Raw genomic sequence first — 16560 nt, 5'->3', positions numbered from 1 at the left:
ATGGCATACCTCTAGTATTAACATTTCTTTGAAGGGGAGTGATAAAGAAAAGTCTAAAAAGTCCTTGTGTGAGAAGTAATAATAATAATAATAATAATAATAATAATAATAATAATAAAAAGTTAAGAAACACTGGCCCTTTGGAGTTCCTGTCGTGGCACAGTGTAAATGAATCCCACTAGGAACCATGAGGTTGCCGGTTCAATTTCTGGCCTCGCTCAGTGGGTTAAGGATCCGGTGTTGCCGTGAGCTGTGGTATAGTTCACAGATGTGGCTCAGATCTGGCATTGCTGTGGCTGTGGCTGTGGCTGTGGCTGTGGCTGTGGCCAGCAGCTGCAGCTCCAATTAGACCCCTCCATATACCACAGGTGCAGTCCTAAAAAGCAAAAAAATTAATAAATAAAAATAAAAGATTAAAAAAAAAGAAACATTGGCCTTTTTAAGGCTGAATAAAACATTTGTTAAGAAATAAATCATTTATGATATGATTTATTTCATAATATGATATCATTTATATCAATATATAAAATTTTATATCATATCTTGCATTTTAAATGACTAAAAATACATAATATTTATCATCTTAGCCATTTTTAAGTGTACAGTTCAGTGGCATTATGTACATTCACATTGTTGTACAAACATCACCACCATACATCTCCACAACTCTTTTCATCTTGCAAAACTGAAACTCTGTGCCTATTGTTATTGTTATTGATCAATAGCTTCCTACTTCCCCTTCCTATCCCCTCCTACAACCATCCTACTTGCTGCCTCATGGAATTTGACTACTCTAGGCACCTCATATAAGTGGGATCATACAATCTTTGTCCTTTTGTGCTGGCTTAATTCACTTAGCATTATCTCCTTAAGTTTCATCCATGTAGCACGTGTCTGAATTTCCTTCCTTTTTAAGGCTGAATAATATACTACTGCATGTAGATATCATATTTGTCTACCCATCAACAGAACCTGGGTTGCTTTCATCTTCTGGCTACTGTGAATAATGCTGTTATCAACATACCTGTACAAATATGTCTTAGAATCCATGCTTTTATTTCCTTTAGGTATATACCCCGAAGTGGAATTGCTGGATCATCTGATAAATCTATTTTTTAATTTTTTTGAAGAAGCACCATACTGTTTTACATAAGCAGCTGCACTGTTTTATATTCCCACCAACAGTACACAACATTCCAATTCCACCACGTTCTCATCAACATTTGCTATCATATATTTTTTTTCTTAGTTGTTACATTCATGAGTCATTTAAACTATGGAACCAATGGTTCCCAGTTTTTTATCCCCCATTTATTCATTCTTATAAAAACTGTGCTAAGTAAACAGTTGTTGGATAGAATCCATTTATATGTAAATTTTAAGCAGTCATTACATCCTGGCTCTCAGTAGATTTGTCAATTGGTTTGTGTATGTGCACTGCCTATTGTGTAACTACAGGAATCCCTCTGGAACCTTCACAAACAGGGCAGATGCTCACCTGCTTGGATAGTTAATTGGCAATATTAGAAAGGTAGACAAGGGCTACTCTATGGGTCTTTTCAATTCTCTGGCTTTTGACAGAACATTGTAAATCAACTATAATAGAAAAAAAAATCTTAAAAAAAAGAATTCCCTGGCTCTATGATTCATTTTTACATGCTGTTCTAAGTATACCAGATGATGAACTACTTAATCTCCCTCAAGAGACTCCTCTTTAATGAAATGCTCATTCAATTATAGATTTTTAATTATTCAAGCTGAAATTTAGAAATCTTCTAATAAATAAAACTGAGTGTTTCTAAATAATGGCTATGGTTCATAATTCTCCATCAAGAAGGTATTTCATAGGTAAACATTTCTCTGGTAGGTGGTTGTTTTTGGTTTACTTTGCTTTTTACTGATTTTTTAGGCATAAAACTTTTTAATCATTAGGAGCTTCCTTTGACTAGGAGTTACAAAAGTGAACATATTGTTTTTTATGAAATGATAGGCATCAGTGGAAAAGAGAAATGAGTCTGAGAAAATTATACGTAACATACAGAAATCAAACAGCTTGCTTAGGTTTATAAGCTAGCATGCCAGCTTCTGTTGGCATTTAATTCCTATCACCTTTTATGCAAAATGAGCTCTCTGAAGAAAAAAAGAACAACTTAATGTAGTATGCTTTATCTACTTTACTGGAAAAGACCTTTCTTTCCCGGTGTTCTTTTACAGGGGAATTTCTTTTCTTTTCTATTTTGCCACATCCATGGCATACAGATATTCCTGGGCCAGAGATCAAACCTGTGCCATAGCTGCGACCTGAGCCACAAAAGTGACAACACCAAGTCTTAACCTGCTGAGCAACCAGCGAAGTCCCAGGGGAATTTTATAAGACTTTAAAGAAATGGCTACTGGGCTGAGTTCTGAAGCTGATGGAAAGCAACAACAGTGTCAAGATGCTGAATGTAATGCTGTCATCTATTTAAATGGTTTTTTTCCTCTTTTTCCACCCCACCTCATTGTTTGAGCCCTTTATATAGACATACATATTCCTTCCCTTTCCCTCCTTGAGTTCCTATGCCTGAAATGTATGCTTGGAGATGAACTTTGAAGACCAAATGGCTAAAGTACCTCATGTAGGGTATGGCTATATAGCAGTATTTCCTTTTTATTTTAATTTCTTCCACAGCCATGTGGAAGACCTTCCTTCTAATGTTGGAGTAGTGTAGAGAGTTGATCCTTCAATATTATTCTTGGAGGAGTGGCAGGAAAAGGAAGGCAATAATTACCTGTTTGACTAAGATATAATCTGATCTTCTGGATGATTCATATTTTGAAGTCTGCCAATTACCTGATGCAAGAAAACTATTTGAGTATAGTAACCATATGAGAATTGGTGCTCATCATTAATTATTTTCACTCTACTAGTTTCTGCCATCACTTGTTGTTGTTGTTGTTTTTGTCTTTTTTTGTCTTTTTGCCCTTTCCAGGGCCACTCCCGCGGCATATGGAGGTTCCCAGGGTAGGAGTTGAATTGGAGCTGTAGCCACTGGCCTATGCCAGAGCCACAGCAACGTGGGATCTGAGCTGCGTCTACAACCTACACCACAGCTCACGGCAACACCAGATCCTTAACCCACTGAGCAAGGCCAGGGATCAAACCCGCAACCTCATCGTTCCTAGTCAGATTGTCAACCACTGAGCCATGATGGGAACTCCTGCCATCACTTGTTAATACAAAGTTTAGGCCTTTTGGCTCTGACTAGCTTGCCTTTTTCTAAATCCTCTTTGCATCACTTTCTAGTAATAAACAGTAAGAGTAGTAATAATAATAATTAATAATAACCCAGTCTAGGAACTTAGCAAACTTGTTGGATAAATGACCCAAAGCTTTGGCTACAATCTTTGAAAAGGAAAAAAAAAAATCTTCTAGTCTCTGCCTCACCTGCAGAGTACAATACTTTATCTATTTTTCTGCATTTAAATAGCATGATATACTTTTGCAAAGGATTTTCATGTAATATTGTCTTTTTGTGACCTCATAACTATTCTATTACGGAAAGAGCCTTTCTTTTGCCCAACAAACATTTATTAGATACCTATCATGTAAAAGATATATATTCAACTCTCTACTTCCTTTTGCAACCTGAACGTCTAATAAAAACATCAAAAATTTCAGGAGTTCCCGTCGTGGCGCAGTGGTTAACGAATCCGACTAGGAACCATGAGGTTGCGGGTTCGGTCCCTGCCCTTGCTCAGTGGGTTAACGATCCGGCGTTGCCGTGAGCTGTGGTGTAGGTTGCGGACGCGGCTCGGATCCTGCGTTGCTGTGGCTCTGGCGTAGGCCGGTGGCTACAGCACCGATTCAACCCCTAGCCTGGGAACTTCCATATGCCTCCGGAGCGGCCCAAGAAATAGCAACAACAACAAAAGACAAAAAGACAAAAGCCAAAAAAAAAAAAAATTTCAGTGCCCTTAATCAAGATCCTGACCTTCCCTAAAACCTGCTCTAACCACATCTTAGATGATGGCCATTCCAAAATTCCAGATACTCAGGCCAAAACTTTGGAGTCAACTTTGACTTCTGTCTTGCTTTCATATTCCACATCCCAACTGCCTGGAAATCATACTGGCTGTACCTTCACAATATATCCGGAGCCTGACCATTTCTCATCATGCTGTCTTCCCAGAGGCACTGTCTCTATTTTGATCAATGTAATAGCCTTCCAACTAATCTCTGCTCAGCCCTTCAGTCTATTCCCAATACAAGAGCATACGTGTAAACAACTTAAGTCAAATCACATTACTCTCCTGCTCAAACCTCTCCAAGGATTCCTCTTCACACTCAAAGTCCTCAAAATGATCCACAAGGCCCTATCTAAACTGTTCTCCACTCTTCTAATCCCTCTAAGCTCATTTCTTGTCAATTTTCCCCTCATTCACTCTAGCTGTACTAGATTCCTTGCTGTTCCTACAACACAGCTAGGCACGGTCCTGCCTCAGGGCCTTTGCATGGCTCTCCCCTCTGCCGGGCACTCTTCTCCCAGTCAGGCACATGGTTGCTTCTTGATTTCCTCCGATAGTATTTTCTCAGCTTCTCAGTAAGGCCTTCCCTGATCACACTACTTACACCTATAATATCCCAAAACCAACTCTCCATCCCCCTTTCCTTCTTAATTTTTCTCCACAGCATCTATCACCATCTTTACTAGTCCACAAAGCCTAGGTTATGTGTAATAAGCAACCCCAAAGCTCAGTAGCGTATACTTTAATTTCACACTCAAGCAGAGCCCATTGAAGGACTACTTGCTTTCTAGGCTGCTCTCTTCTAGCAGTGACTCAGGGATCCAGAATCTATTTTGTGGCTTGACACATGTCTTCCACTGGCTGCAGTAGGGGAAGAGCTGGAGGATCATGGACCAGCTCTTACATGCTTTGGACTGGAAGTGACACATGTCATTTCTGCTCACAGCCCACTGCCACCTCCCAACTACAAGGGCCTAGGATGTCTGGGGAGACTTTGGTGCCAAACCATGAGATGTTCTGTATCTGTTACTTATTTATTTAATCTCTATCTCTTTCCATGAAATAGTATACCATGATGGCAAGGATCTGTGACAGCTTTGATTACTGCTGTATCCCCAGTGCCTAGTATATTTACTGGTCAGAATATTTGGGGGGTGAATGAGTGGGAGAATGAATGAATGACAAGCTCACAGCCTCGGGAGTAGATAAGCTGGTAGTCTTGGAATGAGCTGAGTGCTGTAAAGCAGGCAGACAAGTCATAGAGAGAGGCATTCAGCGCAGCACAGAGATGTGAGAAAGACCTCTCAGAGAGGTAATATTTGAATTACCTGCAGGCCTTTATCAAGGAAAGAGAAGGTGAGGGACAGAAGGGCCACTATTTAGAGGCATGAACAGCTTTGCTCATTCAGAGGAGGGCCAGGCCCAGATCCATAAGAATAAAGGTATAGGCACTGTGGAGGGAAATGAGGTCTGAGAGGCTGGCAGGGGCCAGCTTGCGTCCAACCTTGTAAACTTCACCAAGGAAGGAGCTTAGACTTTACCTTGTGAGAATCAGGAAACTCATGAAAACTTCAAGCTAAGGCGCAAATATGATTACATCTGGTCAAAGATCTTAAGACATTTACAAAGCAATGAGGAGTGCCATATTCTTATTTAAAATTCTCTGTTCCTCACCAATCTTGAAATTAGTCCCACATCCTGAGAAAAGCCTAGCCTTTCAGGGTCTGTTTTTTTCTGAACCCTCATCTCCCACCACTTGCTCACAACAGCCTTCTCTACCAGAAGGTCAAGTCCAGGCAGATCCTGAACATACTCTGAGGTGTCAGGCCTCTGTGCCTGAAGAAATATGCTCGAGGTCAAACAACCACCAGAAGCCTGCCGCCTCTAATTCTGGGGCTCTTTCTACCCTCCCATATGCCGAGAGTATGCACATGGCAAAGTATCCATGAGAGCTTGTAGGTGCTTTCCTTTTCTGATACTGTCATTGACCAAACATGTGTTACACTAGCTCAAAATTTCCTCCATGGGATCAAACACACTGGGCCTGGGGAAGGGAGTTTTCATCTTAGGGGCTTCTCTGATGTCCTCTCCTCAGGGTGGTCAGTCCAATGATCTTGGTCCCAGTACCTCAGCCCTGGCCTGTGATATCAACCCAACAAGCTGCATCTTTCCTTTTATCCCCTACATGGGAAAGAATCACATAGTTCATCTGCACATGCTCGATGAAATGCTGACATGGCTACACACATGGAGGGCAGGTAAACAACATGGGCCCATTAAAGACCCCGAAAGAAGGTCACTTCCTTGAGTTTCTCACACTGAAGTGGAGCTGCTGGCAGTGTCTTAAGGGTGATGTTAGTCCTATCATTTATAAAAGCACAGGAAAGACATACTGCATTACCCTTGAGAATCTCCTCCACAATCAATGGGGCAGGAGAGGATTTCCCTCCCCTCTCCTCCTTCATTTCCACCCTACTCCATCCCAGGACAAACATACTGGGAGAGGGGCGCAGTGGTAAGAAAGATCTTTATTAAAATATTAGCAAGGAGTTCCCGTCATGGCTTAGTGGTTAACGAATCTGACTAGGAACCATGAGGTTGTGGGTTTGATCCCTGGCCTTGCTCAGTGGGTTAAGGATCTGGCATTGCTGTGAGCTGTGGTGTAGGTTGCAGACACAGCTTGGATCCCACATTGCTGTGGCTCTGGCATAGGCCGGTGGCTAGAGCTCCGATCAGACCCCTAGCCTGGGAACCTCCATATGCCATGTGAGCGACCCTAGAAAAGGCAAAAAGACAAAAATAAACAAAATAAAATAAAATAAAATAAAATATTAGCAAATAACACTGCACTTGTGGTATGAGACAGGCTGGATATTAGCAAGAGAAAGATGTGATTTTCTTGGTATGTTTGTTTCAAAAATGTTTTCCTCTTCAGCTCTACTGAGGAACACACTGACCAGACTTACTAACCATGGATGAGGATCAAATGAAGAAGGCAGAGGGGTAAAAAGGGAAGTCTGTGTATGGTGAGGAGATGGGAGAGGAGGTACTTGTTAAGGAAGCAGACCCAAAAGAGAAGTCTCCTAGATACTGAGTTAGGCTTGGACTCCAGGTGAGTGGGTAGGAAAAATAAGAAAACGTCTTCCAAAGACAGGATTAAGATGGCAGAATAGAAGGACTAGAGCTCAACTTCTCTCCTAAAAACAACAAAATTCACACTAAAAGCTGAGCATTCTTTACTCAAATGGACTGGAAACATTAAAAAAGATATCCTACTCCAGAAGAAAATGAGGAGGACACATCAAGAGGTAGGAGGGGCGATTTCGTTATATAAACAACCCTATACCTCCTGGGTGGGAAGCCCCACAGACTAGAAACTAACTGGTTCACAGAGACTCACCTACAGGAGTGAGAGTTCTGAGCCCCACATCAAACTCTCTCATGTGGGGATCTGGCACTGGGAGAAAGAGCCCCTGGAGCATCTGGCATTGAAGGCCAGTGGGGCTTGTGTGCAGGAGCTCCACTGGACTGGGGGAAACGGAGACCCCAGTCTTAAACGGCACACACAGACTTTCACGTGCACTGGGTCCCAGGGCAAAGCAAAGTCTCCTTAGGAATCTGGGTCAAACCTGACTGCAAACATGTCTGCAAACCTGACTGTCAAACATCCTAGGAAAACAGGGGTGAACGTGGCTTGTTGTGAGGGAAGGACATTGAAATCAAAGCTCTCAAGAATATTCAGCAGTCTACCTTTCTCTGGAGGTGGCCATGTTGGGAAAATCTGGCCCCACCCACAAGTCAGCTCTGAGAAGCCCCAGGGCAAACAACAATCCAGGTGGGATCACAGCCCCGCACCCCAGTAAACAGGCTACCTAAAGACCCCTCAGGCACACAGCTGCCTCTAATCCCATCCAGAGACTAAGCCCCACCCCACCAGAGGGATTGACTCAGCTCCACCTATCAGTGGGCAGGCATCAGCCCCTCTCATGAGGAAGCCTACAGCAATCCCCCATACTGACTTCAGCCACAGGGGGGCAGACATCAGAAGTAAGAGAGGCTACAGCTCTATTATCTGTAAAAACGTCACCACACCAAAAACCTATAAAATGAAAAGACAGAGAACTATAACTCTGATGAGGGAGAAAGGAAAAACCCCGGAAAATCAGCTAAGCAATGAGATTTCAGCCTCCAGGAAAAAGACTTTAGATTGTTGATGCTGAAGATGATGCAAGACATTGGAAATAAACTGGAGGCAAAGATGGATAACTTACAGGAAACATTGAGCAAAGAGATACAAGATATAAAACTTAAACAAGAAGAGATGCAAAATACAATAACTGAAATAAAAAATTCACTAGAAGCAGCCAACAGCAGAATACAGGAGGCAGAAGAATGAATAAGCGAGGTGGAGGACAGATTAGTGGAAATTATGGGTGTGGAACAGAAAAGAGAAAAAAGATCAAAAAAGAAATGAAGAGAGCCTCAGAGAACTCTGGGACAATGATAAACACACCAACATCCGTATTACAGTGGTGCCAGAAGGAGAAGAAGAGAGAGAAGGGGACAGAACAAATATTCCAAGCGATAATAGCCGAAAACTTCCCTAAGATGGGGAAGGAATCACTCACTCAAATCTAGGAAACTCAACAAGTACCATATAAAATAAAACCAAGGAGGAGTACACCAAGACACATATTAATCAAACTAACTAAAATTAAAGACAAAGAGAAAATCTTGAAAGCAGCTAGGGAAAAGAAACAAGTAACATACAAGGGAACCCCAATAAGGTTATCAGCAGATTTTTCAACAGAAACTCTGCATGCCAGAAGGGAGTGGCATGATATACTTAACATGATGAAAGGAAAAAATCTCCAACCAAGATTACTTTTCCCAGCAAGGCTCTCATTCAGATTTGAAGGAGAAATCAAAAACTTCACAGATAAGCAAAAGTTAAGACAATTCAGCAACACTAAACCAGCCTTACAGCAAATACTAAAGGAACTCCTCTAGGCAGAAAAGAACAAGAGAAGAAGGAAAGGAAAAACAGCAGCAAAAACAAATCCAAAGCAATTAAGAAAATAGCAATAAGAACATACATATCAATAATTACCTTAAATGTTAATGGACTAAACGCGCCAACCAAAAGACATAGACTGGCTGAATGGATACAAAAACAACACCCATATATATGCTGTATTCAAGAGACCCACTTCACTTCTAGGGACACATACAAATTGAAAGTGAGAGGATGGAAGATAATATTTCATGCAAATGGGGATCAGAAGAAAGCTGGAGTAGCAATACTTATGTCAGAAAAAATAGACTTTAAAATGAAGAATATTTTAAGGGACAAAGAAGGACATTACATAATGATCAAAGGATCAACCCGAGAAGAAGATATAACAATTTTCAATATCTATGCACCCAACATTGGGTCACCACAGTATATACGGCACCTGCTAACAACCTTAAAAGAACAAATCGACAATAACACAATAACAGTGGGGGACTTAACACCCCACTTACAGCAATGGACAGATCAATCAGACAGAAAATCAATAGGGAAACACAGGCCCTGAATGATGCATTAAACCAGATGGACTTCATAGATATTTATAGGACATTCCATCCAAAAGCAACAGAATACACATTCTTCTCAAGTGCACATGGAACATTCTCTAAGATTGATCACATCCTGGGCTACAAATCTAACCTCGGTAACTTTAAGAAAATTGAAATCATATCAAGCATCTTTTCCAACCACAATGCTATATGACTGGAAATCAACAAGAAAAAAACTGCAAAAAACACACACACGTGGAGACTCAACAACATGCTACTAAACAACCAATGGATCAGTGAAGAAATTAAAGAGGAAATTAAAAAATACCTAGAAGCAAATGACAACAAAGATATGACACTCCAAAACCTATGGGATGTAGCAAAAGCTGTTCTAAGAGGAAAGTTTTTAGCAATACAAGCCCACCTCAGGAAACAAGAAAAAGCTCAAATAAACAAGCTAACTTTACATCTAAAGCAGCTTGAGAGAGAACAGACAAGACCTAAAGTTAGTAGAAGGAAAGAAATTATAAAGATCAGAGCAGAAATCAATGAAATAGAAGCAAAGAAAACCATAGAAAAGATCAATGAAATGAAAAGCTGGTTCTTTGAAAAGATCAACAAAATTGATAAACCCTTAGCCAGACTTATCAAGCAAAAAAGAGAGAGGACACAAATCAATAAAATTAGAAATGAAAAAGGAGAAGTAACAACGGACATCACAGAAATACAAAGGATCATAAGAGACTACTATATGCAACCATATGCCAGTAAAACAGAAAACCTAGAAGAAATGGAGAAATTCTTAGAAAAGTACAATCTTCCAAGACTAAACCAAGATGAAATAGATAAGATGAATGGCCCCATCACAAGAAATGAAATTGAAACTGTGATTAGAAAACTTCCAACAAACAAAAGTCCAGGACCAGATGGCCTCACAGGCAAATTCTATCAAACATTTAGAGAAAAGCTAACACCTCTCCTTCTGAAACTATTTCAAAAAATTGCAGAGGAAGGGATACTCCCAAACTCATTCTATGAGGCCACCATCACCCTGATACCAAAACCAGACAAAGATTCCACAAAAAAAGAAAACTACAGGCCAGTTTCACTGATGAACATCAATGCACAAATCCTCAACAAAATACTAGCAAACCAAGTCCAACAATACATTAAAAGGATTGTACACCATGATCAAGTGGGATTTATCCCAGGGATGCAAGGGTTCTTCAATATCTGCAAATCCACCATTGTAATACATCACATTAACAAACTGAAGAATAAAAACCACATGATCCTCTCAATATATGCAGAAAAAGCCTTTGACAAAATCCAACACCCATTTCTGATAAAAACCCTTCAGAAAGTGGGCATAACGGGAACCTACCTCAACATAATAAAGGCCATATATGACAAACCCACAGCGAACATCATTCTCAATGGTGAAAAGCTGAAAGAATTCCCACTGAGATCAGGAACAAGAAGACAAGGATGTGCACTCTCACCACTACTCTTCAACATAGTTTTGGAAGTCCTAGCCATGGCAATCAGAGTAGTAAAAGAAATAAAAGGAATCCAAATTGCAAAGGAAGAAGTAAAACTATCACTATTTGCATATGACATGATACTATACCTAGAGAATCCTAAAGACTCTACCAGAAAACTACTAGAGCTCATCAATGAATTTGGCAGCTGCAGGATTCAAAATTAATACACAGAAATTGATGGCATTTCTACACACTAACAAAGAAAGAGCAGAAAAAGAAATTAGGGAAGCAATCCTGTTTACCATCCCATCCAAAAGAATAAAATACCTAGGAGTAAACCTACCTAAAGAGACAAAAGACCTGTACTCTGAAAACTATAAGCCACTGATGAAAGAAATCAAAGATAACACCAATAGATGGAAAGATATACCATGCTCGTGGATTGGAAGAGTCAATATTATCAAAATGACTGTACTATCTAAGGCAATCTACAGATTCAATGCAATCCCTATCAAATTACCAAGGACATTTTTCACAGAACCCAAACAAAATATTTTAGAGTTTGTTTGGAAGCACAACAGACTTAGAATAGCCAAAGACATCCTGAAAAAGAAAAATGGAGCTGGAGGAATCAGGCTCCCAGACCTCAAACTACACTACAAAGCAACAATCATCAAAACCATATGGTACTGGCACAAAGACAGAAATATAGATCAGTGGAACAGGATAGAAAGCCCCGAATTCAACCCAGGCACCTACAGCCAACTCATCTATGACAAAGGAGGCAAGGAGATACAATGGAGAACAGGCAGCCCGTTCAATAAGTGGTGCTGGGAAAACTGGACAGCCACATGGAAGAGAACGAAATTAGAATACTCCCTAACACCATACACAAAAATAAACTCAAAATGGATTAAAGACCTAGATATAAGACCAGACACTATCAAACTCTTAGAGGAAAACATAGGCCAAACACTCTCTGACATAAACCACAGCAACATCTTCTCAGATCCACCTCTTAGAGTAATGACAATAAAAACAAAAATAAACAAATGGGACCTAATCAAACTGAAAATTTTCTGCACAGCAAAAGAAACGCTAAACAAAACAAAAAGACAACCCACAGAATGGGTAAAGATCTTTGCAAATGAATCAACTGACAAGGGATTCATCTCCAAAATTTATAAACACTTCCTACTGCTCAATACTAACAAAGCAAAAAACCCCATCAAAAAATGGGCAGAATATTTAAACAGTTCTCCAAAGAAGACATACAGATGGCCAAAAAACACATGAAAAGATGTTTAGCATCACTCATTATTAGAGAGATGCACATCAAAACCACGATGAGGTACCACCTCACACCAGCCAGAATGGCCATCATCCAAACGTCTACAAACAATAAGTGCTGGAGAGGGTGTGGAGAAAAAGGAACCCTAGTACACTGTTGGTGGGATTGTAAATTGGTGCAACCATTGTGGAAAGCAGTATGGAGATTCCTCAGAAAACGCAAAATAGAACTACCATTTGATCCAGCAATCCCACTCCTGGACATCTATCCAGAGAAAACCACGACTCGCAAAGACACATGTACTCCAATGTTCACTGCAGCACTATTCACAATAGCCAAGACATGGAAACAACCTAAATGTCCATCAACAGAGGAGTGGATCAAGAAGATGTGGTAGATATACACAATGGAATATTACTCAGTCATTAAAAGGAAATACTGGCATTTTTAGCAACATGGATGGACCTAGAAATTATCATGCTAAGTGAAATCAGCCATACAATGAGACACCAACATCAAATGCTTTCACTGACATGTGGAATCTGAAAAAAGGACAGACTGAACTTCTTTGCAGAACAGATGCTCACTCACAGACATTGGAATACTTATGGTCTCTGGAGGAGACAGTTTGGGGGGTGGGGGGATGTGCTTGGGCTGTGGGATGGAAATCCTGTGAAATCAGATTGTTATGATCATTATACAACTACAGATGTGATAAATTCATTTGAGTAATTAAAAAAAAAAAGAAAATGTCTTCCAATATCTTGAGCTGAACCATTCAGTACAGTAGCTTCTAATCACATGTGGCTATGGAGCACTTAAAATGTGGCTTGTCTGAGTTAAGATGTGCTATATATGTCAGGTACATACTAGATTTTGAAGATTTAGTATGAAAAACTACATAATATCTTATCAATGATTATTTACATTGATTACATGTTAGAATGGTGATTATTTTTTTCTTTTTTTGTCCATGCCCATTGCATGTGGAAGATCCCAGGCCAGGGATTGAATCTATGACCCAGTAATGACCCTGAGCCACTGCAGTGACAATGCCAGATCTTTAACCTGCTGCATCACAAAGGAACTCCTAGAATTATGGTATTTTGGATACATTGGGTTAAACAGATTACATTATAAGAATTAACTTCATGTTCTTTATAATTTTTCAAATGTGGCTACTAGAAAACTTTAAATCATATACATGGCTTGTGTTATATTTATACGGGACAGCACTGCTCTAGACTGCACATAAGCAATAGTTGATAACATTTCATATCCTTTTAATACAAGGCAATCATAAATCAGGGGTCATACAAGCTTAAAATATGACTTATTTAGTAGCTAAATAGACTTTGCTGAGGACTTTTAGTATTTACTCCCTCCACTTTCATATATGTAACAATCAGCAGTGTTAATTTATCATGTTGCACATTGCATATCTAGTATTTATTTATCTTACAGTTGGAAGTTTGTACCTCTTGACAGTCTTCATCCAATCTCTCTCCACCCCATACCTCTGGTAAACACAACTCTGATCTCTTTTTCTATGAGTTTGTGTTTGTTTTTGAAGTAGAACTGACCTATAAAAAACTATTTTAGTTCCTGGTGTACGACACAATGACTCAATATTTCTATACATTTCAAAATGACCACCATGCTAAGTCTAGTTACCGTTTGTCACCATACAAAGATATTACATAATTATTGACTATATTCCCAACACTGTACATTTCATACCCACACCGATTTGTTTTGTAACTGTAAATTGGTACCTCTTCATCTCTCTCATCTTAAACAAATTTTATTTTTTATATTTGTTGAGCTAGTATCTTTTAAGAAGATAAAATTCATGTTAAGTCCTACTTCAAGAGTAAACTTTCTAGAGATTGAAATGAAAATACTGCAAGAGTGTTAATAGTATTCCAAGAAAATGTATGCATTTTCAAATTTACTCCTAAAGAAAGGGATTTAATATGAATTTTTTTAGACTCTAGAAAAATATCTTCAAGAGATATTAAAAGCACCAAGAAGGAGTTCCCACTGTGGCTCAGCAGTTAATGAACCTGACTAGCATCCATGAGGACATGGGTTCGATCCCTGGTCTTGCTCAGTGGGTTAAGGATCCAGCATTGCCATGAGCTGTGGTGTAGGTCACAGACACGGCTCAGCTCTGGCATTGCTGTGGCTGTGGTGTAGGCTGGTGGCTACAGCTCTGATTGGACCCCTAACCTCCATATGCCGCAGGTGCGGCCCTAAAGACAGAAAAGATAAATAAATAAAAGACAAAAATAAAAGCACCAAGAACAAGCAGATTTTTGGAGGGAAAGAATATTTTTCATTGTTCAGCTCCTTCAATTTTTTTTCTACATTTGTTTTTTTAATCTTCCGTTCAGTTGGGGCTTGGAATAAAGGAAAGGCAAAAAAATACCTCTAGCAATGTTAAGGAGGGTCTTACAAGAGTTTCTCTGTAAGGATGTGTGGTTCTCAGGATAACAGAAAGGGCCCCTCTTGCTCTGTTCACTATGAAGTTGACAGACCAGCTGCTGAAATGCTTTCCTTCCTGTTGTGGCTTCCATGGTTGAGTGTTCTCTGCTGGTGTCCTGCTCTTAAGTGGACACTGCATTTTATTGTGGTTAAAAAACCATTTCCCTTTTCACCACAATTTTTCAAAAAAGCTATTTCTCTAGAAACTCTCACCTATTACTTCATCATGTTAACTGATTCCAGGTGCTAAGAAGGTGGCTTGGGAGACAGGATGATCAAGGAAGGAAAACTGTAGCAGAATCCTCACCTTGTGCTCAGCAGATGTTCCATGGACATAGTGGTGAGTGCCTAGGCCTTGTGGGGTGCCCATGCCTCCTTTTACTGTATTTACCCAGGAGCTATCTTCCGAGGTGGGGACCAGGCTCCCTGCAACCAAGGTAAGGCCTGAAGTGTTGATCGTCAGCGTTCGTTCAATGGATCTGAAATAGTTCAGAATTCCTAAGCAGATGCGCTGAAACAAAGAAAGAACAGGGTCATGACTCTGCCCTTTGCTAGCCCACCTATAGAGTAAAACTTACTGGGGCCCCAAAGGTTGGCAGGTCAACCCCATTGCTGGGAGAAGAACTCACCACTCCCAAAAGGCCTGATTTCATGGAAAAATCAAAGAACAAAGTGTAAAAATACATTACTACTCTAGTGGCAGGAAAACCTCTTTTACAGACAACCAAACAATTCAGGTGCATGCAGGGCCATCTGCATACCTGCAGTTCCCTGATCCTCAGGTGGCGCAGATACAGAAAGGACAAGTAGGTCCCTCTCATCAGGACAGAATCCCCATCACTGGGCCCAGACCCATCATCCAAACCCAGGAGTTGTAGGGCCAGTGCATAGCTGTACCTTTAGAAGGCAGGAAAAACAGAACAAATGCCTTTCACCTCAAAGTGGTTAAGTAAATTCACAGACACCATACTGAAGTCATTTTATTTAACTTCACAATAGCTACTCTTTTAAAATGCACTGGAAGGAAAATAATGATGCTATATGTATAAATTTAAAAAGAAATTTCTCTTAGCAATTACTTTCATTAAAATTCAGTCCTAGGGTGAAACATTATTTAATTATTGGGCCAGCTGTAACAGTCTTGCTTTTATTTCAGCTTCAAATATTTTTGAGTTAACACGTAACCTACATATTAATCATTCACTCAATTTTCCCCATAGTGTTTAATGCCATTTTCTTGAGTCACCAATGAAATGATTTAATTTTACCCCGGCTCTTTCTTCTGCTTGACAGGCTCATCAGCACAATGGCTACGACTTATTTGTGCTGAGTCATTTTCATTTTGCTCCACTGAAAGGCCATCCTCCTTCATGTTTTCATTCTAGCAAAAAAATAGCAATAGTTGAATTACACAAACATTTGCAATATTATTAACAAAAATCACAGTTAAGCCATCACAAAATTAAATCTCACAGTCCAAGGCACATTTAGACGAACAAGTAGAAGAGCATCTGTTCCATTTCAAACTGACATATGAAAATCTGGATTTCTAAAATAAATTGGAGGTCACTGTTTTTACTATTAGTCTTTGTTTTACAAAACTATTCATAGCTTTTAAATACCAATCATTACTACCCTTCCTCACTTTTTACATGATTCATTTTATGAAAATTTACACATTTGTAGACATTTGGAATCTTCAGGCTCTCTAAATCTAGTCTTGTCTCA

General features: G+C 39.7%; 1 protein-coding gene across 22 annotated transcripts in view; it reads right to left on the bottom strand.

Annotated features, from left to right (window-relative positions):
• The window catches only part of CCDC162 (coiled-coil domain-containing protein 162), a 204536-nt gene that overhangs the window by 113096 nt on the left and 74880 nt on the right, over positions 1 to 16560 (bottom strand). For all 22 annotated transcript variants that reach the window (XR_002343788.2, XR_014806635.1, XR_014806634.1 and 19 more), the window contains 3 exons: positions 16101 to 16213; positions 15594 to 15729; positions 15140 to 15343 (listed from right to left, as the gene is read on the bottom strand). Coding sequence is in view for 18 of the 22 variants with exons in the window: in XM_021090803.2 (XP_020946462.2) it covers positions 15140 to 15343; positions 15594 to 15729; positions 16101 to 16213 (453 nt within the window). In the remaining 4 variants the exon portion in view is untranslated. The remainder of the gene's footprint in view (positions 1 to 15139; positions 15344 to 15593; positions 15730 to 16100; positions 16214 to 16560) is intronic.

The sequence above is a fragment of the Sus scrofa genome, chromosome 1, assembly GCF_054392235.1.
Source record: "Sus scrofa isolate SSC_HxYL_T2T_F1_AM1 chromosome 1, Sscrofa_HxYL_maternal_Yorkshire_Landrace_v2.0, whole genome shotgun sequence".
Classification (NCBI taxonomy): Eukaryota; Metazoa; Chordata; class Mammalia; order Artiodactyla; family Suidae; genus Sus; species Sus scrofa.
The sequence above is the reverse complement of the archived record's forward strand: the minus strand, read 5'-3'. Positions and strand labels throughout refer to the sequence as shown.